This window comes from Prionailurus bengalensis, chromosome D3 (genome assembly GCF_016509475.1).
Source record: "Prionailurus bengalensis isolate Pbe53 chromosome D3, Fcat_Pben_1.1_paternal_pri, whole genome shotgun sequence".
NCBI classification, from domain to species: Eukaryota; Metazoa; Chordata; class Mammalia; order Carnivora; family Felidae; genus Prionailurus; species Prionailurus bengalensis.
In genome coordinates this window covers 36,095,108-36,118,043 of record NC_057356.1, presented here as the reverse complement: position 1 = coordinate 36,118,043, position 22,936 = coordinate 36,095,108, and the positions used below count along the sequence as shown (strand labels likewise).

The 22,936-nt window shown below is 38.3% G+C and overlaps 1 protein-coding gene across 10 annotated transcripts in view; it reads left to right on the top strand.

Moving 5' to 3' along the window:
• The window catches only part of PTPRM (protein tyrosine phosphatase receptor type M), a 798,103-nt gene that overhangs the window by 468,715 nt on the left and 306,452 nt on the right, over nucleotides 1-22,936 (top strand). For all 10 annotated transcript variants that reach the window (XM_043558322.1, XM_043558320.1, XM_043558321.1 and 7 more), the window contains one exon: nucleotides 14,666-14,974. In XM_043558322.1, the coding sequence (XP_043414257.1) occupies nucleotides 14,666-14,974 (309 nt within the window). The remainder of the gene's footprint in view (nucleotides 1-14,665; nucleotides 14,975-22,936) is intronic.

Below are 22,936 nucleotides of genomic sequence, written 5' to 3'. Positions count from 1 at the left end.
GTATCCGAGAATGAAAGAGAGTGAGGTTCAGAAGTTTGGGCAGGGGGAATGAATGTAACACCTGAACCATGAGTGTCAGAGCGCGGTGAGCACAGGATTGAGACACAGCTTGCAGGACCCAAAGGTCAGGTTTCAGGGATGAAGGCCTTCTGCTGTGAAGCTGATGACACTTTGTGGGAAAAAGGCTTTGTGATGCTTCTCAAGTCAGAGGTCCCCATCCAGGGTGCCAGGGTGTCTATCCAGGATGGTTAAATATTTTTTCAGGTTTATTTAGTAATTTTGAGGGAGAGAGAGACAGAGAGAGAGAGAGAGAGAGAGAGAGAGAGAGAGAGAGAGAGTGAGAGAGAGGCAGAGAAGGGGCTCGAACTTACCAACTATGAGACCATGACCTGAGCCAACATCAAGAGTCAGATGCTCAACCAAATGAGCTACCCATGCACCCCTAGAATGGCTAAACCTTTAATGAGATATTATCTTGCCTCTCTCAAGTCTGCTTGGTAATAACCATAGTCTTCCTCCCATGAGAACCAAAGATCCACTATTCTCCAGAAAGGAAATTTCAGAGAGCCAACAACGTTTCCAGAATATTCATGGCTTCTCTATAGTAATCTTTTTTGAAGTTATAATATAATATTTGATAGAAACCAAAGAATATATGCAACCTGCATAAATTGTGTGGCATAAGAACAATGGACACCTCAGCTTAAAAGCAGAACATCCCTAGAAACTGCATCTAATCTAACTGCATGCTTCTTCCCATTGCATCCATCTGCCTCCAAGTCAGAGGTGACTGGTGTCCTGAGTTTTCACGTCAAGTCTTCCTTTGCTCCTGTCTTACTTGGTTGTTTTATCACATCTGTATGTATGCTTAAACAATTGTATTTTTCTTTTTTTTCAGTTTTATAAAACTATATCCCAGTGGTCTTCTGTGACTTGAGTTTTGTACCAGTTCTGTACTTCTAAAGTTCATTTTTGCTTTTTTCATTTTCTCTACCATGTAACTTTCTTTTTTTCTTTTTAATTGTTTTAACTTTTTTTAAAATTTATTTTTGAGACAGAGAGAGACAGAGCATGAGCAGGGGAGAGGCAGAGAGAGAGGGAGACACAGAATCCGAAGCAGCCTCCAGGCTCTGAGCTGTCAGCACAGAGTCTGACGCGGGGCTCAAACTCACGAACCGTGAGATCATGACCTGGGCTGAAAGTCTGACGCTTAACCGACTGAGCCACCGAGGTGCCCCACCATGTAATTTTCCATTGTATGAGTATTTGACTGTTTTCTGGTCAGTAGATAATTGGGTTTCCACACTTTCCTTTCTTCTTCCTTTGTCAACAGTGCTGCTAAAAAACCCTTTTCTGTAGGCGTTTCCTGGTGCCCATAGGGAACAATGACTCCAGGGATGTGTCTTTCAAACTCTTTTGCTACAATGTCAAATGGATTTTACATTGTATTGCAGTTACACAGACTCCTGTGAATTTGCAACAAAAAATTTGCACAATACAGCCCTCACCTTTGGACCTGAAATTCGTTCTTTGGTTTTCTTCCCTATTCTCTTTCTTTAAAACAAATGTGAGTTTGAGTATAAGACCTACAGACCCAGCCTTCACTCTGAAAAATAATCTAAATAAGAGCTTCTTAAACTGTTTCATGCAAAGGCAGATTCCACTCTGGGAGGTGAGAGGTGGGCCTGGACATCTGCGTTTCTAATGAGCCTCCATGTTGTGGCCCTGTTTGCTGGTGTGAGAACCATACTTTAGGTAGCAGGGTTCTAGGCCTGTTTCCCAGACTTCTCTGGGGATAAGACTCACCTGGGCTGCTTCATCAAGATGCGGATTGTGTAGGTTCAATACAAGATCACCAAATCAGAATCTCTGAGGAAAGACCTAAGAAGCCTGATATTTTAAAAGTGTTCCAGAATGTTCTTATTATCAGAGAAGTTTTAAAGTGTTACTCTGGGACGTATACCTGAATCTGTAACTGCTAGGTTGAATGCAGGGTATTCAAATATCTATCTTATGAGATGATACCAGGCATTCTGTAGCTGTCCCGTGTCATATTCTCATTAGTGGTATGTGTGTAAACCTATATCTTGCCAACAGTTAGTATGACTAGACTTCTCAATTTCTGCTAATCTGCTTGGTATAAAATGGAACCTTGCTACAACCTTCAATAATTTGCTTTTCTCAGGTTAATATGAAGCTTGAACATATTTTAAACATTTTATTTCAAGTTTGTTTATTTATTTTGAGAGAGACAGAACACAGCACGAGTCAGGGGAGGGCAGAGAGAGAAAGGGAGACATAGGATCCCCAGCAGGGTTCATGCTGTCAGCCCAGAGACCTGCGTGGGGCTCGAACTCGTGAAACTGTGAGATCATGACCTGAGCTGAAACCAAGAGTCCGATGCTTAACCCACTGAGCCACCCAGGCGCCCCTGAAGCTTGAACATATTTTTATGCTAATGGTCTATTTTTTCCTCTTCTGTGAAACTCGTGTTCTTAGTTTCCACCCATTTTTCTTTTGAGTTACCACCTTTTCTTGTGATCTCTGGACATTCTGTCTGTATCCTGGATATATGTCCTTTGTTAAATGGTTGCCAAGATCTTCTGCCCAGTGGCGTACCTTTTCACTTTTCTATGAAATGCCTATTTATATCTTTTGTCCTTGGTCTATTTGGTTGGTTTTCTTTCTTTCTTTCTTTTTTTTTTTTTTTTTTACAAGAATAAGATGATGTCTTAGCTTTTTTATGGTACAGCTTAATAAACATACGTTCTTGATTTTAATGTGGTATAAACAATTAAGCTTTTCATTGACACTTGGTGCTTTCTTGTTTCTTATTTTAAAAACATCTCCTCACCCTGAGATCAGAAGGATAACCACCCACATACTTTAGCATACATTTTACATTCGGTTTTTCATCTTTAAGCTTTTAATTTCAGGAAGAATTGATTTTTGTGTGGCGTGGGGTGAAGAATAGGAATCTCCTTTCATTATTTTTTTCTGATGTGGATACACAGGTTCCCCAGTACTAACTGTCCTTATTCCAGGGGTCAGAATAAGGATTTCCGCCTCTATCGAAGCACCTGGGTGGCTAAGCCAGTTGAGCTTCCAACTCTTGATTTCAGCACAATCTCATGGTTTGTGGGTTCGAGCCCCATGTCAGGATCTGCGCTGACAACACAGAGCCTGCTTGGGATCCCCCCCACCTGCCCTGCCCCTATCCCACTCTCTCTCTCTCTCCCTCCTCTCTTTCAGAATAGGCAAACAAACAAACAAACAAACAAACATTAAACAACTTTTTCTACCTCTGTCCTATCAGCTGCCTTCTAGGCAGAATGCAGAATATTGCCTGTTCTTTCGGCAATACCACTCTGCTTAAATAACTCTTGCCATCTAATTGGACAAGTTTCTCTACTCCGTTCTTGGTCAGGAGTGTTATGGCTCTTTGGGGGCCTTGGCTGTGTATTTGGTTTTGAATCAACTCATCAAGTTTCTCAAAACCCTAATTAGGTTTTGATTGGAATTGCACGGATTCCAGTGAGTACGTCAGGGAGAGCTGATACTTTTACAATGTTGAGTCTGCCTGTTCATGAACATGATCTAGCTCTGCGGTTATTTTGAGTCCCGTGAATGCTTTTCAACAGAATTTTGGATTTTTATTATTGTTCTTTTGCAAGATTTGTTCCTGAGTCACCTATATATTTTGGTCCTTTTGTGAATATTGTCTTTTGTAAAATTGGTGATTCAGTTTGTTATTAATATGTAGAAATACAAAGGATTTTTTAATATTTACTTATTTTGGGGGAAAGCACAAGTGGGGAAGGAACAGAGAGAGGGAGACAGAGGATCTGAGGTGGACTCTGCCCTGAGAGGTTGCCAGCAGCGAGCCCAGTGTGGGGCTCGAACTCATGAACCTCCAGATCATGACCTGAGCCAAAGTTGCACACTCAAGCAACTGAGCCACCCAGGTGCCCCTATGAAGGATTTTAACTCTAATTGTATATTTAGACACCTTGCTAAATATTTGCTGCTTCTTATAATTTGTAGATCTTATGTGTGTGCTGACATTTACGTTGTGTATAACTTGAGTTTTGTTTTCTTCCTTTTCAAATTTTCTATTTTAAAAATTCTATTTAAATTCTATTTAAAATTTCTATTTTATTTTTATTATTAAAAGAGAGAGAGAATCTTAAGCAGGCTCCACGCTGTGCAGAGCGCAGGGTTTGATGCTGTTGATGCAGGGCTCAATCCCACGACCCCCGAATCATGACCTGAGCCGAAATCAGGAGCCAGACATTCAACTGACTGAACTACCCAGGCACGCTCCCTTTCAAATTTTATACCTTTTATTTCTTTAAAAAAAATTTTTTTTTACATTTATTTTTGAGAGACAGAGTGAGACAAAGTGAGAGTGGGGGAGGGGCAGAGACAGAGGGAAACACAGGATCGGAAGCAGGCTCCAGGCTCTGAGCTGTCAGCACAGAGCCCAACACGGGGCTTGAACCCACAGACCATGAGATCATGACCTGAGCTGAAGTTGGACACTCAACTGACTGAGCCACCCAGACGCTTATTTCTTACTACATTGGCTAGAACCTTTAGGAAAATATTCAGGAGACTCAGCGATAGCTTGCATCTTTGTGTGGTTCCTTTGTGTGTTACCATTCAGAACAATACTTGCTGATGCAGGCATGTGAAATTTCATTCTGTTCTTAATTTGCTAATTTTCCTTCTAGTGAGTGGACATTTTGACAAATACACTTCTCTGCATTTGTTAAAACTATCGTATGGTCTTTCTTCCTTAATTTGTTAATGTGATGAATTACATTTATAGACATTTTATGTTAAACCATCCTAATTAATCTAACTTGGTCATGCAGTATTATCATTTTTACGTATACGGTGGATTTGAATATTTTGTCCATAATTTACTCATCGATGCATGAATGAAATATGTTGCTCATACACATTATCCTTGTTTGGTTTTGTATTAAGATATCAAATGCTTCATACACTCTAAGGCTATCTATCTTATGGGTGCGTAAGAATTTATAGTTCTTTTATCTTTTTTTAAAAAAAATATTTTTTTCAACGTTTATTTATTTTTGGGACAGAGACAGAGCACGAACGGGGGAGGGGCAGAGAGAGAGGGAGACACAGAATCGGAAACAGGCTCCAGGCTCTGAGCCATCAGCCCAGAGCCCGATGCGGGGCTCGAACTCACAGACCGCGAGATCGTGACCTGGCTGAAGTCCGACGCTTAACCGACTGCGCCACCCAGGCACCCCATAGTTCTTTTATCTTTTTGATGAATGTTTTCTTCTTTTGATGAATTAAAACTTTTGTCATTATGTAATGATTCTCTGTGTCCCTTACTGCACCTATTCTGTGATTCTTATGGTCAGTATTTGCCAATCACCTTTTTTTTAATAGGATTTTACTTTCAGATTTCCATGTACAAGTGTCTTCGATTTATTCCTTCTAAACAACATATAGCGAGGTATTGATTTTACATTGTGTGTAACTCTTTGGATGTTTTAATTGACAAGTTTCCATTTACATTTACTGTGATTTGTGATGTATCTGGACATGTTTCTACCAACAAGTAGAATTGCTCATATAGGTATTTGACTTATTTGTTTTTCCTATGAATGTATGAGGTTTTTAAAAATTGTTATTCTTTATAGTTGCAAAAGGTCACCTACTGCTATTTTTGTTGTGGTTGACTGTAGAAAATTTATCCTGCATACTTTAAAAAAGCCTATAATTAATAACTTAAACCCCCACGTTCCCAGTGATGTAAGGATCTTGTACTATTCCGACGCTGAGCATTGCCTTCTCTGTCTACACTACTCTTATTGTTAGTAGTTTAATTCCATGATATTTTTAAAACCTCTCACATTAGACATTATTATTAGTTTACGAATACAAATTTAGATATTTTTCCTCATCTCATTTCTCCTAGCATCTCAGACTTTCCTTCAAACATCATTTTTTTTCTTCCTGAAGTTTGTCCTTGAATGTAGGTTATTTGTAGTAAACTTACTCAGTTTTGATTCTTTGAAATCATCCTTTGACCTTTACTTATTGAAAGACAATTTTGCTAGACATACAGTTGTAAGTTGGCATGTTTTCTCTCAGCACTTTGGAGATACTGTTCCCATTTCTGCCTTCCATGGATGTGTTGAGAAACCTCCTGTCAACCTAACTGCTGTTACTTTGTAAGTGATACGTCTTTTCTCTCCAGATATCTTTAAGATCTTCTCTTTGATTTTGGTGTCTGTAGTTAAACTACATGATGTCTAAGTGTGTACTTAATTTGTGCCTGTTATACTTTCTTTATATTTTCATTGATGTCTTCTGTCAGTTCTGGAAATTTCTGACATTATATCTTCAGGGAGTGTGCCTCTCCTTCTATTCTCTCTGTTCTCCTCTCGGCGAGATTAGAAATGAGTCAGCCTCTCATATTCTGTTCTGCATCTCTCTTTCCTATTTTCTCCTGCTTTCCTGTTTCTGGTTCTCTGTGCTGCACTCTGGATATTCTTCTCTGATATATCTTCTAGTTCATTAACTTTCTCTTAAGCTGTGTCCAATCTTGTTGTTTTATTCATCCTTTGAGTTTCTGTTGTATTTTAATCTTTTATTTCTAAAAGTTATATTTAGTTGTTTTCACAATCCAGCTGGTTGCTTTTCATGGTGGCATGCTTATTTTTGTGATTACATTTTTAAATTTGGAAGTGGTACTCCCATTTTATACTCTTCGTCTACATCGACATCTGTTGTTTCCTGTTTCTGCTGACTCACTGTGGCAGTTTTCTGGGGAATTTTGGTGATCTCCACTAATGAGCTCATATTTGGCTGGTCTTTATCTTTGAAAACCGTATTGAGGAATGATTTTGTTCCGAGAACATTTGTGTTTTTGTCTCCTGGAATCCAAGTGGTAGTACTGACTATTGACTACTACTGTTGACTTGAGCTACTTCCAAGTATCTGAGATTAACCTGGAGCCCTCAGGTTTAGCTTCCCTATGCTGCCCCTGGCCCAAGGGTTATTCTTTAGATTGCATAGAGGAGGTAGGCAGCTATCATGTTATTTTATTGTTGACAGGGAACACGGTGTGAGGTGCCACTGGCGATACATTACATTCTTTGCAATTAAAAAAATATATATGCTGGATCTAGTTGTGTGGAAGTGAAAGAGTCCTTCATAGTAAATGATGTGCCATTTTGTTGTCATCAGAAAAATTAACAATTATTTTATGGATATATTATCCATCAGTTCATTAATTTATCTAGTTCTCTATGTGGTGAGTTTGAATTTTTTATTTTGCTTTGGGCAGATCCACATAATATGATGTGATGAATGGTTATTGGGAGAGACTCTTAACATAAACACGTGCCATGCAGAGTTGCTATCGCTGAAGGAAGATAGTTCTGTACATAATACATTTCCATTTCAAAGATTATATCATATAAATGAGACAGCTCCTAAAATGGTCCCATAGTAGACTTTGCTTATTTACATTTTACTGGAACCAATACCGATAATTCAAGATCTCGCCTCAGGAAGGGGCTTTAGCTTTTTAGCCTTGAAATAGAATCTCACTGAGGGGAAAGGAACGTCTGAATGTTGTTTTCCTTTTGGAGAGCAATTCGGCATTATCTAGTACACTTGAAGATGTACAAACTCTACAGGCCAAGAGTCCCACATTTTATGTTTACTCAAGGGAAATGGTGGCTAAGGAACATGTGTGCGAGGATGTTCCTTGTACGGTGCTTGTAACAGAGAAAAAGTAGACTCACCCTATCTGTTCTCAATGGAGGGACCTATAAGTAAGCTATGGCTTGTTTAATAGAATTCTATACACCAGTTAAAATTATAACTAGATTTATATTTTTTAACTTGGCTAACATTGAATGAATTTTCAAGTTGCAAAGAATGGTAGCATTTATGTAAAATTGTAATCATCTCAGATATATGTAAGGAAAGTATAAAAACATGTCTGGGAATGAACCATAATAACCTTGGGATTGCTTGCAGGAAAGTGGCAAGAATTTATATCAGTAGTATTTTCTTTCTTTCGTCAGAACTGATCTGAGGCAAAACACAAAAACACATTTGATGTTAGTAGGTGCACAGGTGATTGTTTTACTTAGGACTTTTCAATGCTTTTCCAAGGTTTTATTACTTAAAATTTCAATGACCTTAAATTATCGCCAATGAAAAGAGTACTCATGCTTAACAGAATAACGTCTTTCAAGCATTGTGGGACTTCTGGCCTTATTCTGTGCAGTTAATCAATGCAGGCAGAATAAAATATGACAAAGGCTATTGCTATTGAGTGCCTTGTCAATGCATAAATTTCTTTTCTTCAGAAGTTGTCAACAGTAAATTGTTCACTGCCTCTTTTTTCCACCTGCCTTTCAACAAACTTTGCTTAAGAACGTTACACTAAAAAAAAAATTGTTTAAAAAATATTACCCTGAAAGATTTGGTGAAATTATCCTAAAAGCATGCACGCTGGGTGATTAACCAAACACCTGAGATAGATAGATGATAGGTAGATAGATTTTTTTTTTTTTTTTTAGTGTGCAAACCAAACACTAAACAAAGCATCTTCCCACTCTGCTCTTTCAAGTATTGCCTGGCACCACTAGAGAATTCTCCCCCAGGCTGTAAGTGGTTTCTCCTAGTTAGAGTGTGTGTATGCAGCCTCGGGCTCCTTCCTGAGGGTCTCACCTTAGAGTAGTCACTTTGTCATGCAAGAATCCTTCACATTTTCCTTACAATGTGAATAGGAATTTCAGCTTTCTCCTGGGAGGGAAATGAAAACTATCAATAAAAGTGGTAGGTGGATAGTACATTTTCCAGCAACATGGGCCAGTCGATTACATACCTTTATCATTTAGGCCAAGTTCAAACCCACACTTGGAAAGCACATGGGATACTGTGAAGAATATGTCCATCCTAGACCAAGGAAGGAAGGAGAATGTTTGATTATGTGCGAGCCTTAGCACTGCTATACTTCCATTCATTTGTTCAGTGAGCCTGTTTTTTCATCTCTTAAATCAGTATGATGTTTGAAATTTAGGGTTTTTTGTGTTTGGCGAGAAACTACTCTTTCTATGTAGCATTGTGTGAAATATTTCAGAAAAATAGACAATTTTCAAGTACATTTCTTGATTTTAATTATGGTACAATCCAAAAGCAATTCACATGATACCTGTGAAAAGTTTTATGGGGGAAAAGAGTATTCATATGGTGACTTTTAACTTCTACAATTACATCCCAGATATATGGATGCCTGTAAGGTAGCATAAATTAAATTTAATAAATTTTGTGAATTAAATTTTCAACTTCACTGACAAGGGATACTTTTTAAACCCTGGAAAACATTGACTGACTCAAAGACTATATTTATGTCACTTGAAAACAGTGCCGTGTGCCTGGAATCTTTGCTTCTGAGGAATATTGAGTGCTTGGGTAAGCCAATATAATATTAATTAAACAGGTATTTGCTCTGATTTAACTGGCTAGTAAAGAAAGCTGTTGCATTATTATTTTGTCTCCCTTTGTGTGACTGACAAGGCAGAAACACAGTAGCTGCAGGTGCCAAAGGGGACCTACCATGCCATTCCGGTTGTTACCGCTTTTATTGTAATAGACCTCTGGATAGTTCATGAAGAGGAAGAAAAGAGAAACCTGTTCGCGGGAGCATTGGTTGTAATCTATGTATTTGATTGTCAATGACAGGATCCTAAAATTACACCCAAATATCTCTCACAGGTTCTGAAATTGAGTTTCTGAAAAAGCACCGTAGTTGTAATAGAAGTAAAGAGCAGAGTTCCAGAGAAATGAGCTGTGAATTGAACCTGCAGTGGAAATTGATCCTCCCAGTCAGTTTCTGCCCTTATTCGTAGGAAAACAGGACTGAGCGTAGAACGAGCCAGGATCACTGATTAAATAGGATGCTGAAGTGCCGGAGGCTAGTGCTGGGCTTGCTGGTCCCCCAGGTCAGGACTGTGACTGTCAGACTTCTCTGCATGAAACCTGGCTGGAACTGGCAGAAAGAGAACAGAATGAAAAATGCTGCCGCCAGCCTGGGAAGCCGTAAGAACTCCCTGACTAAGCTTCAGGCATGACAGCCATTGCTCTCCTCAGGGAGGCTGTTCTAGTCTCTTATCATGAGTCACTGGGCCCAGGTTGGGCCGCCTGGCCTCGTGATTCACGCCAGTGGGGCCTGTCATGAGACCCATTCCAGTGTGGGCCAAGGGTGTGAGTGTGAAGAAGAACGGCCTTGGAAGCAACTCGCATCCCCAGTAGCACCTCCAGGATCATGAGGAAACAGAAGCAAATATCTGCCTAGTGGTCCTGTGAATATAATTAATTACCCTGGTATCTAACCCTAAGAGATTTATTTTGTGCACATATAATGGTAGTAATATATTCCAAGTGTTTTTGGCAGTGCTCACATTCTGCTCCTAGAAATGCAGTATGAGTTGTAATTAGCCGACTGAAATTGCACATTTCTGGTTATGAAGTTGCCATTTACTGCCTACGGTGTGATATATTTCTACAACAATGCCCTTCAAAGTCTGCAGCGATCTTCAGTATAACTCACTGGAGTAAATGTCCCCATGGAATGCCTCATTCACACTTAGCAGCGCGCTAATCGAAATGGTTCCAGCAGACGCATTGAAGAAAAAGGTTCTATAAAACACTAACTTAAGATGTAACCACTATACACCATTTCTGGATCAGAGCTTGATTTTCAGAATGGCAGAAGAAACGAAAAAAAGCAATAAAATCAGGCCATTTGCTTAGCATGACTTGAAAGGATTGTCAGATTCCCTTAGTCCTTGTACTTATCCTGTCAACGTTACCCTCAAAAAAGAATGTCATCACAGGTAGTTGGCAACTCACAGCGTTCAGTTTATGTTACCAGCTCCCATTTTCCCATCTCACTTAACTAATTCTTACCTTCTGGCCCTGGTGAGACAAATGACAGCTCTCCATCTAAGGTGGACCTCGTTGCCTGCGTTGTGGTATTTTTTTCTAAGTTTACTTATTTATTTTGAGAGAGAGAGAGAGTGTGTGTGAGCAGGGTGGGAAGGAGGCAGAGAGAGAGAGAGGGGACGTCCCAGTCAGGCTCCACACCATCAGTGCAGGAGATTTTGATCCCACAAACCACGAGATCATGACCTGAGCCAAGATCAAGAGCTGGGCACTCAACTGACTGAGCTACCCAGGAGCCTCTGCATCATGGTATTGATTCAATTTCTCTCTTAAGTTTTCCACTAATGGAGAAGTCAGGGGATGGCTGGAATGGAGCGATAAAGTGACATTCATCCCTGCCCCCCCGTTGATATGATGTGCCCCTGCCATTTTGGCGTGGACATATTAGGAGACACAACAGCATTATACTCGAGGCAAAGGCCCAAGAGAACATAAATGGTGATATCTTGTTTGTAACAGCTTCTGTAAGATAGTGTTCTGGTGGTGAACCAGAATCTTGAAGATTCAAGCCAATGAGCACACGCCTCTTTGCATCTAAGGTTTAGACCTCAAACAGCCTCTGTCTCTAGTCTGCTAGTTACCCCTTTTGACAGTAGCAACTCGGAACCTTGGCCACAGATGTGGTTGTTTTGTGCTAGGCTTAGCTGTTTTCTTTGACAAATTTGTGGGAAGTTTGAGACATGATTTTACCATGATGGAATTTTTAGAGGTATTAACAGAGGGGAAGCCAGCATGCATTTCAAGAAAACTTGACCAGTAAATAGACTGAACCCTTGGCTTTTTTATTCCTGGAACTTAGTCCATGCCTGTATTTTCTTGACTAAGAACTTGGTCCATGTGTGTATTTTCTTGACTAAGAAATGATGCAGGCCTGTTTATGTAATAGAAAGTAGTTTTTTTTATAGAAATTAAGTTAGAACTGCATTGTTTAAACTAATATCTGAAACATTTAGTCATTTTATTAGTAAGTAGAATTGATGAAAACCTTGGGAAAATGCTTTAGAACAGTTCTCTTGGATACCTGTGATTAATAAGGAAAGGGGCAAAGAGATGTTTGTTAATCTGTTTATATATAAGGGATCTGGAGCATATTAAAAGTTTTGTAAACATTCAACTAACGAAGCATTATATAAAATTAGACATTTCCTTTACATTGCAAAACATCATGAGACTGGAAAAAACTGTCAATGTTATTTACAAATAACTTATTTATGATATTTCCCCTAATACTAACAATTTAAATATAAGACATTGATTTAGTAATAAGGTGCATTCCATGAGGATGCCACTCAGGATTCTCTGGGGGAGTTTTTGTCTCACTCGTCCTTGGTTCCTAGAATTACTATAGGACAGAGTAGCATGATGATCATTATTAACCTCATTTTATGGTTTGAGCAGATATCTGGCTGATAAATCCCATCTTGCACATATAAAACCAAGGTATCATTTCTGTTGAAGTGTTTTCATTTGTTGGAGGTCACAGGAAAGGAAGTAGTTAGTAGTTCTAGGTTCTCCCTACGTCCTAAGTGATGGAGAAAACCAGGAATTTATGCACAAACGGAAATCAAGAAACGAACTTTAATGTTAGTCCAGACAAATCTCCAGTAGCCACAAAGTATAGATAGAGTTTTCTGAAAAAGCTGAAATGGGGAACATGGCATAGACCCCTCTTCTATGGAATTAGAAAGAGAAGAGGAAAGAATCTTCACAAGCACTTTTGTTCAAAGATTAAATACGTGTGATCTTTATTATATTTTACAGTCTGTGGTCATGTTTTAGGTGGGTTTGGGGATATCTTGAACATTCTAATTTAAATCTAACAATTTCTTTATTTTGGTAGATACTCTGCAGTAGAGAGTTAAAGCAACACGGTTCGTTGTCAGACATATATGAATTCAAGAGCCATAGTGAAACCTTGAACCAAGTTCTTGGACCCACCTTGGCTGCAATTTTTTTCATCTGTATATTGGGAAGAATAGCACTTGATTCACAGGATTGCTTTGAGGAATAGAGACTGTATAGAAAGCAAATCACACAGAATAAGTGGACATACAGTAAATAGCTATTATTTCTCAAGTTTTCATGCTGATTTTCCCTTACAAATCATGGATCTCTTTACATTCATGTGTGATGACCACAATTCAGGAAAACAAAAAGTCAGAATATATGGAGTAAGTATATTTATGGATAGTCCAAAACAGAGCATTTTAGATGAGCAAATCCACGAAAGGTAAACTTAGAAAAGTGTATAGCAAATAGTAAGTGCTCAATAAATGTTATGTATCTTTTTTACATGTATTCATTTTATTGAGAGGCAGAGGGAGAACACAAGCAGGGGAGGGAGGGGCAGAGAGAGAGAGGGGGAGACACAGAATCTGAAGCAGGCTCCAGGTTCTGAGCTGCCAGCACAGAGCCCAACACAGGGCTTGAACCTACAAACCATGAGATCATGACCTGAGCCGAAGTCGGATGCTTAATGGAATGAGCCACCCAGGGACCCCATGTTTATTTTTTAAAGTTTGTTTTTTCAGAGAGAGAGAGAGAGAGAGAGAGAGAGAGAGAGCGAGCGCACGCACATGAGCAGGGGAGGGGCAGAGAGAGAGGGAGAGAGAGAATCCCAAGCTAACAGCAAGGAGTCTGACACGGGGCTTGATCTCTTGAACCATAAGAAATCAAGAGTTAGATGTTTAACCATCTGAGCCACCCAGGCACCCCAAATATTATGTATTTAGTACTGTGGTTTTCATCACCATCTCATAAACAAGTTAAAGCTTTCTCTGTATATATTCTTTCTTTTAAAACTTTAAAAATACTTATGTAGTCCCTGCAAATCGTTTAGATTTCTAAGTTTGAAACCATGTATCTGGAGCTTGGGCTCAAGCAGTAATATGAAGACATTGTCAGGGATAGGAAAGAACTACTTGTAGAGTAATTGCATGAAATTCTATGCAAATCAAAACGCAAAAAAGGCCTGGAGTCCTGCTCAGAGGTTTATGCTCTCTAATCGTTAGGTTATTTCATGCTGAATTCTCAAGCTTTTTCTCTTATGTTTTCCAATTACATAATTGTAAATTAATTTTAAAAGATAAAACATATTTGTCAATTCACATCGAGATTGGTTTCATGTGTCAGAGCCTCAGAGGAGAAGAGCCTTAAAGAAAAGCACTGTATTTCCCTCTAATGAAAGTTTTGGAAGTTGTCAGTTCAGGGATAGAATGGTAACTCAGTGATTAGTAGAAACTCTGGGTCCTTCATCATTGCTTCGAATGGTTAATGTTTATATGCCTCATGGCCCATCCTTTTGGCATGAGCGAAAAACATCATATCCTCAATCCAGCAAACAGGAAGGAAGAAGGAGAAAAGATGGTGAGCTCCTTTTAAGGACGCCTCCCAGAAACCGTTCTTGATCTCATCTTGTATGCCAATCACCAGAATTTAGACACAGAGCCACACCTCGCTGCAGAAGCCACTGAAGATTCTGCTCTTTATTCTGGGTGGCTTTATGCCCAGTTACGATTTAGGGATTTCATTATCATGGAAGAGAGCAGATATTCGGGACAACTAAGACTATGTGTGACATCTGGGCTTCACCGACCTCTTACAATTCATTTCTCTTCTGTTTTCTTGTTCCTCCTTTTCTTTTCTGTATTAGATCCCATGCGTGGCCCAAGAAAACTGGAAGTGGTGGAAGTCAAGTCTCGACAAATCACCATCCGCTGGGAGCCATTCGGATATAATGTAACTCGCTGCCATAGCTATAATCTCACGGTCCACTACTGTTACCAAGTGGGAGGGCAGGAGCAAGTGCGAGAAGAAGTAAGCTGGGACACGGATAATTCACACCCTCAACATACGATCACTAACCTCTCACCATACACCAACGTCAGCGTGAAACTCATCCTCATGAATCCCGAGGGACGGAAAGAAAGTCAAGAACTCATAGTACAGACAGATGAAGACTGTAAGTACTTTTAAATGATATGTTTACATGAAATACATATTCTTTCAAAGAAACAGCCCGTTACTTCTTTTAGGTTGAGATCTCTGTAATGAAAGTGAAGGAATGAGTTACTGTGTTGAAAAATATAAATGTGTATCTGTGCCTCTGAATTTAAGCACCGATGTAAAAGGGTAAAGGAGTAAAGATACAGAAGTTTATTTTAATTCTTTATGCATCGTACAGTTGCCTTTCTATGTGTAATTATCCTACATTGCTCTAAATAGTTCTTCATTCAAATTTTATTATCATGCTAGACTTAAGAGTTGTTGTTTGGGTAGGAGATTATATGAAATGCTTATTTAAATATATTTACATGGCATTCTGAAACATATTTCACAGTTCAGATAAAAATTCACAAAATAGAGGCTGCCCTTGCTTTTCAGCACAGTGCTGAGAAATTACCTCATTAGGTTGCTGGCCATGGAATAGATGATACTTTCCCATAGGACCAATATTATAAATGGATATTACCTCAATAAACAAGGATTTAACAAATAGGCAGTGCATGTCGCTAGCAACTCATCAAAGAAAGCAAATACAGAGTTGCAGTAAACCTCTAAAATAATTTAACATAGTAAAATTATCCATTGAATCCCAGAGCATGGACACAAATGAGCTTTTACATTGATTATACAGGGGACCCTCGCGCACAATAACATGTACATATGGCACATAAAATATGGTGGTAGCATATCATATATTTGGCCTAAAATTTCTTTGCCAGCCATCAGAATAAGATGGCAAGGAACTTGAGAAGCCCATTAAGTGAATACACTTACTTATTCCTGGGCAAAAGATATTTCACTTTTTTCCTTTTTCTTCATGCAACTGATTATGCAGTGATCCTTGATCACCGATTATGGGAACCGGCCAGAGTGAATGATGAGCTCATCCCTCAGATTTCTCTTTTCTTTTCTGTAGCCCCATCAAGCCCTGCCTGTGCTGGTTGCTTTCAAATAGTTGTCTCACTGCAGTTATTTTTGTCAGGAATATTAGCTTCCTTCATGTCACCCAATCAGGGCTGAGACTTGGGGCCCCGTCTCTGTTTCTCCGAGTTCTTGGCCATCTTCCAGAAAAGTGGAATAAGATGTCAACATTATCAGTTGGCCACCTCTGACCCCCACCTCCATATTTCTATGCTTAATTTGGTTCTAACTCCTGTTGTTTCTACTTCCAAAATACTAACTTGTTCTTTTCTCTCAATTTCCACTACCTATATCCGGATCCTCGTTATTGCATGCTGAAATTTCTTTTCTTTTTTAATTTTTTTTAATGTTTTTGTTTTATTTTTGAGACGGAGAGAGACAGAGCATGATCAGGGGAGGGGCAGAGAGAGAGGGAGACCCAGATTCCGAAGCAGGCTCCAGGCTCTCAGCTGTCAGCACAGAACCCAATACGGGGCTCGAACCCACGAGCTGTGAGATCATGACCTGAGCAGAAGTCAGACACTTAACTGACTGAGCCACCCAGGGGCCCCTAATTTTTTTTTTAATGTTTATTTATTATTGAGAGACAGAGAGAGACAGAGCGTGAGCAGGGGAGGGGCAGAGAGAGAGGGAGGCACAGAATCTAAAGCAGGTTCCAGGCTCTGAGCTGTCAGCACAGAGCCCGACATGGGGCTTGAACTCATGGACTGTGAGATCATGACCTGAGCTGAAGTCGGAGGCTTAACCGACTGAGCCACCCAGGCGCCACTACATGCTGAAATTTCTAACCTTCCTTGGTGGTTCCAGCTTTTGCCCATTCTAATGTTGCCTACTCAGCCACAAAACATGTTTAAAATACTCCTGCATCTCTGTTATTTCTCCTCCTTCGTTTCTGATTTTATTTAGTTGAGTCCTCTCTCTTTGACATCAGCTGTGGAGACATTTTTCTAGGTATGTCTCCTCTGGCAAGGTAAAAGAAAAGGAAAATTGAACTGTTGGGACTGCATCAAAATAAACAGCTTTTGCGTAGCAAAGGAAATAATCAAAACATCAAAAAGGCAACCTACTGAATGGGAGAAGATATTTGCAGATGATATAGCTGACAGAGGTTAATATCAAACATATACAAAGAACATATACAATTCAGTGCCAAGAAAACAAATAATTCAATATAAAAACAGGCAAAAGACCTGAAGAGACATTTTTCCAAAGAAGACACACAGATGGCCAATAGACACATGAAGAGATGCTCAACATCACTCATCATCAGAGAAATGCAAGTTAAAACCACAATGAGATGTCACCTTATACCTGTCAAAATGACTAAAATCAAAAACACAAGAAATAACAAGTGTTGGTAAGCATGTGGAGAAAAAGGAACTCTGTGCGCTGTTGGTGGGAACATATACTGGTACAGCCACTGTGGAAAACATTATGGGGTTTCCTCAAGAAATTAAAAATAGAATTAACATATAATCCAGTAAATCTACTACTGAGTATTAATCCAAAAAATTGAAAACACTAATTAAAAGTATGTGCACCCCTATTTTTATTGCGACATTGTTTACAATAATCAAGATATAGAAGCAACCCAGGTGTCCACATATAGATGGACAATATATGGAACATTACTCAGCTGTAAAAAAGAATGAAATCTTGCCACATGGCATGGATGGACCCTAGAGAGTATAATGCAAAGTGAAGTAAGTTAGAGAAAGACAAACACCATATCAAATCACTCATATGTGGAATTTAAGAAACAAAACAAATGAACAAAGGGGGAAAAAAAGAGAGAAACCAAAAAACAGGCTTAAATACAGAGGACAAACTGGTACTTGCCAGAGGAGAGGTGGGGGGGGGGGATGGGTGGAATAGATAAAAGGGATTAGAAGTACACTTACGCTGATGGGCACTGAGAAATGTAAAGAATCATGGAATCATATGGTACACCTAACACTAATATAACACTGTATGCTAATTATACTTGAAATAAAAAAGTTTTAATCACAATATAAAAATACATTTGTATCGTGTCACTCTCTCCACAGAGCTGTCATTGACTTTGTTTAAATCTTGGCTTCCAAGGTCTTCTGCTTTCCTGGCTTATACTCTAGAACTAGTGACTTTTCCTCCAGTGCAGATCATTCTGCCCAGAATGTCACCCAAGCAGCAGGTCTGGTAGGCGATGTCCTTTCCATTCCACGCTCTTCCTCCAGGTCTGCTCTCCAGCACCGCCTGCCGTCCACCTGGCTGCATCTTGCTTCCGTTTCCTCTGCTGCCCTCCACAGGGCTCCTCAGGCTTCAGGTCCTTCACAAAGCTGCCTCCAACTCCTCCAGCCTGTAGCACTCTCACCCCTCTGACCTCCTTTGCACCTGATAAGAATCTTTTAATCTATGGGCTTTAATTCCCTCATCTGAAAAGTGAGAATAATAAGAGTTGTCAAGCATATTAGAGTTAGAGGAAATTTACATAGAGAGCCATTTGTAGCTGACAGAGAGAGGCCTTTAATGAGCGATCATTATTGTTGTTGCAGTGATTCAAAGCAACTCTTTGTGACCTTTCCTTCCTCTTTTTGTTATATTTAATCTTTTCGCCTCTTAACTACAAACTGGAGAGAAGAAGCCTTCTATTCTTCTTCTGTAACAATAGGCACGATACAGATTGCAAAATAAAACACTCAGAAGTGTTCTATTCGTCTTTAGATAAAACAGTAAAGTTTGCTGATCATCACCTCATTGAGGTTTTCATCAACAGTAATGTTTTAACCAAGGAGAGGGAAGATGATATGTAGTCCTTTCTAGAGACGAGCAGGTGTGTCTTACTCAAAACCACGTGAGCGAACCCAGTCACTACTTTTGGGTTTCGAATTGAGAAAGGACAGGAGATGGGAGTTCTGTTAAGTTCCATCAGAACATGAGGTAAGAATAACTTACCTTTTTGTGTAAATTATCTTGCTAGTCCCAGAAGTTGGGGCATGCATGACTTCCAAAAAAAATTCTACTGTGTCCGTAGCACACGGGCATGCAGTTAATTAGAAAAGCTTTTATTTCAAATTTATTTCCTAACAACAAAGACTTCGAAAACAGAGAAAGAGAAAAAAGACAAAAATAGAATAATTGTCATTCCTGAGTTTGAAAAAATGGGGTGGTCACTTTGTGTGTCTACCATTATAAAAGGCTACACAGTTCATTGAACATTATGAATTTTACTCTGGTAAAATATTTTTATTGAGTATTTATTTCATGAGAAAGTACATGGAAAAAATTACCTCTTTATCACTGTTAAAGGTATCACAAGAATAGAGCTCAGTTCCACAAACTTAGAAACTAAAGCTTATTTATCCCAAATCCTGAATTTCTAAGAACTTCTGAAAACAGGTAGTAGACCTAAGTTCCTGGGAGACACTGTTATTCCTAATTTATTCAACTCTTCTGGTATTTTATTTTAGTTTACTTTGTCTGCTCCTGATCTTAAAAATATATATGTATATTATGTATATACATTCATTTATATATTATTTTATTATTTAATCATTTATATATATTCATTTATATATTATATATGCATGTATATGTACATATATATAATTATCTATAAATATAGTGTACATGTATATTTATATAATATCCATATATATGATATATATACGAATCGCAGTTAGGTTTTCTTGTTAACATGTCCACAGTGCCATCAAGTACAGGATCTCCAGTACATTTTAATAAGTTTACCCCTTTAAGTTGTCCTCTCTTCAGCATAATTTTGACTTTCCCATTTTATTTTACTATGATTTAAACTAACTGAATGAAACCAAAGATATATTTTTTTCTAAGTCTTCACCTCTTTACATCTGCACATACATAGATTAGTAAGTATTCTCAATTAGGAAATATCATCTCAGAATAATAGAACCACTCATATTTGCCTTGATACCACGAGAAGACTGATGATGATGTCATAATAAACACTTTCAAGGTCAAGAGGAAGAGACTAAGTAGAGTTTTCTCTGGCATGGCCCATTTTACTTCAGTTTCTGATTGATGAATATTACCATCTTAAATTCTGGACTCTGAATTTTCTTAGAACCTATCAGTGTTATAACTTCTTAAATGTGTTGGTTTTCTTTATTTCTGCATAGTTTCACATCAGTTCCTTCAACCTGAGATAAACAATTATTTTCATATTTATGTATTATTTAGAGTTTGGATGGTAGAGGTGAACTTAGTCCAACTTCCTCATTTTAGACATGAGGAAACTGAGACCCAAAGAGGTTCAGTGAATTGTCCAAAATTATACACTTTAATTACTGAAAAGTCTTGGGGTGCCTGGGTGGCTCAGTCGGTTAAGTGTCTGACTTTTGATTTTGGCTCAGGTCGGGATCCCAGAGTTATGAGATTGAGTCCCACATTGGGCTCTGTGCTGGATGTGGAATCTGCTTGAGATTCTCTCTCTCCCTCTTCCTCTGCCCCTCCCCCCCTCAAAAATAATACATAAATAAATAATTACTGAAAAGTCTTAAATCATTACCCAGTCCTCACGTCTGAATCTGAATCTGTATCTTTTTTTTTTTTCTGCCAAGCTATACTTAGCTGTGTTTAAAATAACTATAAAATCTTACATCTACCTCAGTAGCCCCTCAACTAAAAAAATGTGTACTACCTATGAGTCCTTTTGAAATTCTAGGCAGCCTTTCCAACCTCGGACATCTTACCAACCCTTAAAGGTCTATTCATATCCTCCCACAATCTAAAACATTCTCTACTACCCTTTTTAAACTGTATTGAGATGTGTTTATCCATTCATGAGTTGATGAACATTTGGGTTGTTTCCACTTGAGCTATTATGAAAATGCTATTAATATTTATATATTAATATTCATGATTTTATTTTAATATTTCATGTATAATTTTTTGAGTAATATATGTTTTCAGTTCTCTTGAGTATGTACCTAGGAGTGGAGTTCACACGGTACATTTATCTGTGTGTATCTGTTTGAAGAGCTGCTAGGTTGTTTTCAAAGGAGCTGTATGATTTTATATTCCCTTCAACATGAGGGTTTCAGTTTCTTCACATTCTCAGCAATGTCTATTATTTGCCTTTGGATTATCCCATTTTAATGGTGTGAAATACTATGTCATTGTGGTTTTGATTTGCATTTTCTGGCTGGCTACTGATGTTGAGCATCTTTTCATGTGCTTATTGGCCAGTTGTGTATCTTTTTTGGCAGTGTTTATACAGACCCTTTGCCCATTTTTAATTGGATTATTTGTTTTCTTACTGGGTTTTAATAGTTCTTTATGTATTTAAGATACAAGTCTCTTGCCAGATAAATGATTTGCAAAAATTTTCTCCTATTCTGTGTGTTGCCTTTTCACTTTCTTGATAATGCCACTTGAAGCACAAAGGCTTTCATTCTGATGATGTACTTTATCTACTTTTTTTGTGTATGTGTGCTTTTGGTGTCATGTCCAAGAAACTATGGCCTAATTCAAGGTCATGAATATTGACACCTGTGTTTCATTCTAAGAGAATTTTAGTTTTAGCTCATACATTTAGCTCTTTAATCTATTTTGATGTAAACTTTATATATGGTGTGAGGTAAGAATCCAAATTCATTTTTTTGCATACGGATATCCAGTTGTCCCAGCACCATTTGTTGAAAAGGTTATTATCTCCCAATTAAATTTTCCTGGCACCCTTAATGAATACCACTTGACTACAAATGTAGAGATTTGTTGTTGTATTCTCAATTCTTTTCCACTAATCTGTATGCTTTATGTCAATACCACACTGTCATGATATAATAGCTTTGTAATAAGTTTTGATAAGTGTGAGGCCTCTCCAACCACTCTTTGATTATTCACACTGTCACCAAAAAATTTGACCGTGCACCTTCAAATATATGTAGAAATACTACAGGTATACTAGTTTTTAAACAGGATAGACACACCAATACACTAAATTATATATAATACAAAGCATATGTGCAAAAAAGGAATTTAAATGAAGAGGAGATAAATAATATTTTTAAGCAATATTAAATGTTATTTTATAGAAAATTGGCAGGTAAATTTCCACCTTCCCTTATGCCCATTAGATTTTTTTTTTTGAAAACTAGTTAGTTCAGGTTTTTAAAAAAGTCACATCAAAGGGGCACCTGGATGGCTTAGTTGGTTAAGTGTCCTGCTCTTGATTTCAACTCGGTCATCATTTCACAGTTTGTGATATTGAACCTCATGTTGGGCTCTGTGCTGACAGTGTGGAGCCTGCTTGGGATTCTCCCCCTCTCTCTCTGTCCCTTCTCCTCTCTCTCTCTCTCTCTCTCTCTCTCTCTCTCTCTCTCTCTCAAAATAAATAAACATTTTTTACAATGGCATCAAAATTCCCAGTTTTTGTAATCATTAATACATAAAATATTTTTTAAAAATATTTATTACATATTATTTCATCTATATCACATCGTTTTAAAACATGTATTTTGTGCATATGTAATACATTAAAGATCAGTACAGCAGTTCATATCTATTTTTCTTTCACATGCTTTTGTTACTCAATAATATAAATATAAAATATATAAAAATATAAAATTATAAATATAAAATCCATCCATGATAGTGTACATAGCTGCCATTTACTTTCAGTCTTTTTTTGTATCATATTGTATGACTAAAACTTTCTTTCCTACCATTTGGTTTGTCTCCAATTTATTATTTTTATTAAAAAATGCTCTGTTGGGCACCAGGGTGGCTCAGTCGGTTAAGCTCCTGACTCTTGATTTTGGCTCAGCTCATGATCTCAGGATTCGTGAGATTGAGCCCTGAGTTGGACTCTGCTGACAAGGCGGAGCCTGCTTGGGATTCTATCTCTCCTCTCTCTGCCTTCTTTCCTGCTCTGCATGCATGAGCACTCTCGCTCTTGCTCTCTTTCTCTTTCTCTCTCTCCTTCTCTCCCCTTCTCTCTCAAAAGAAATAAAATAAACATTTAAAATTGCTGTATTGA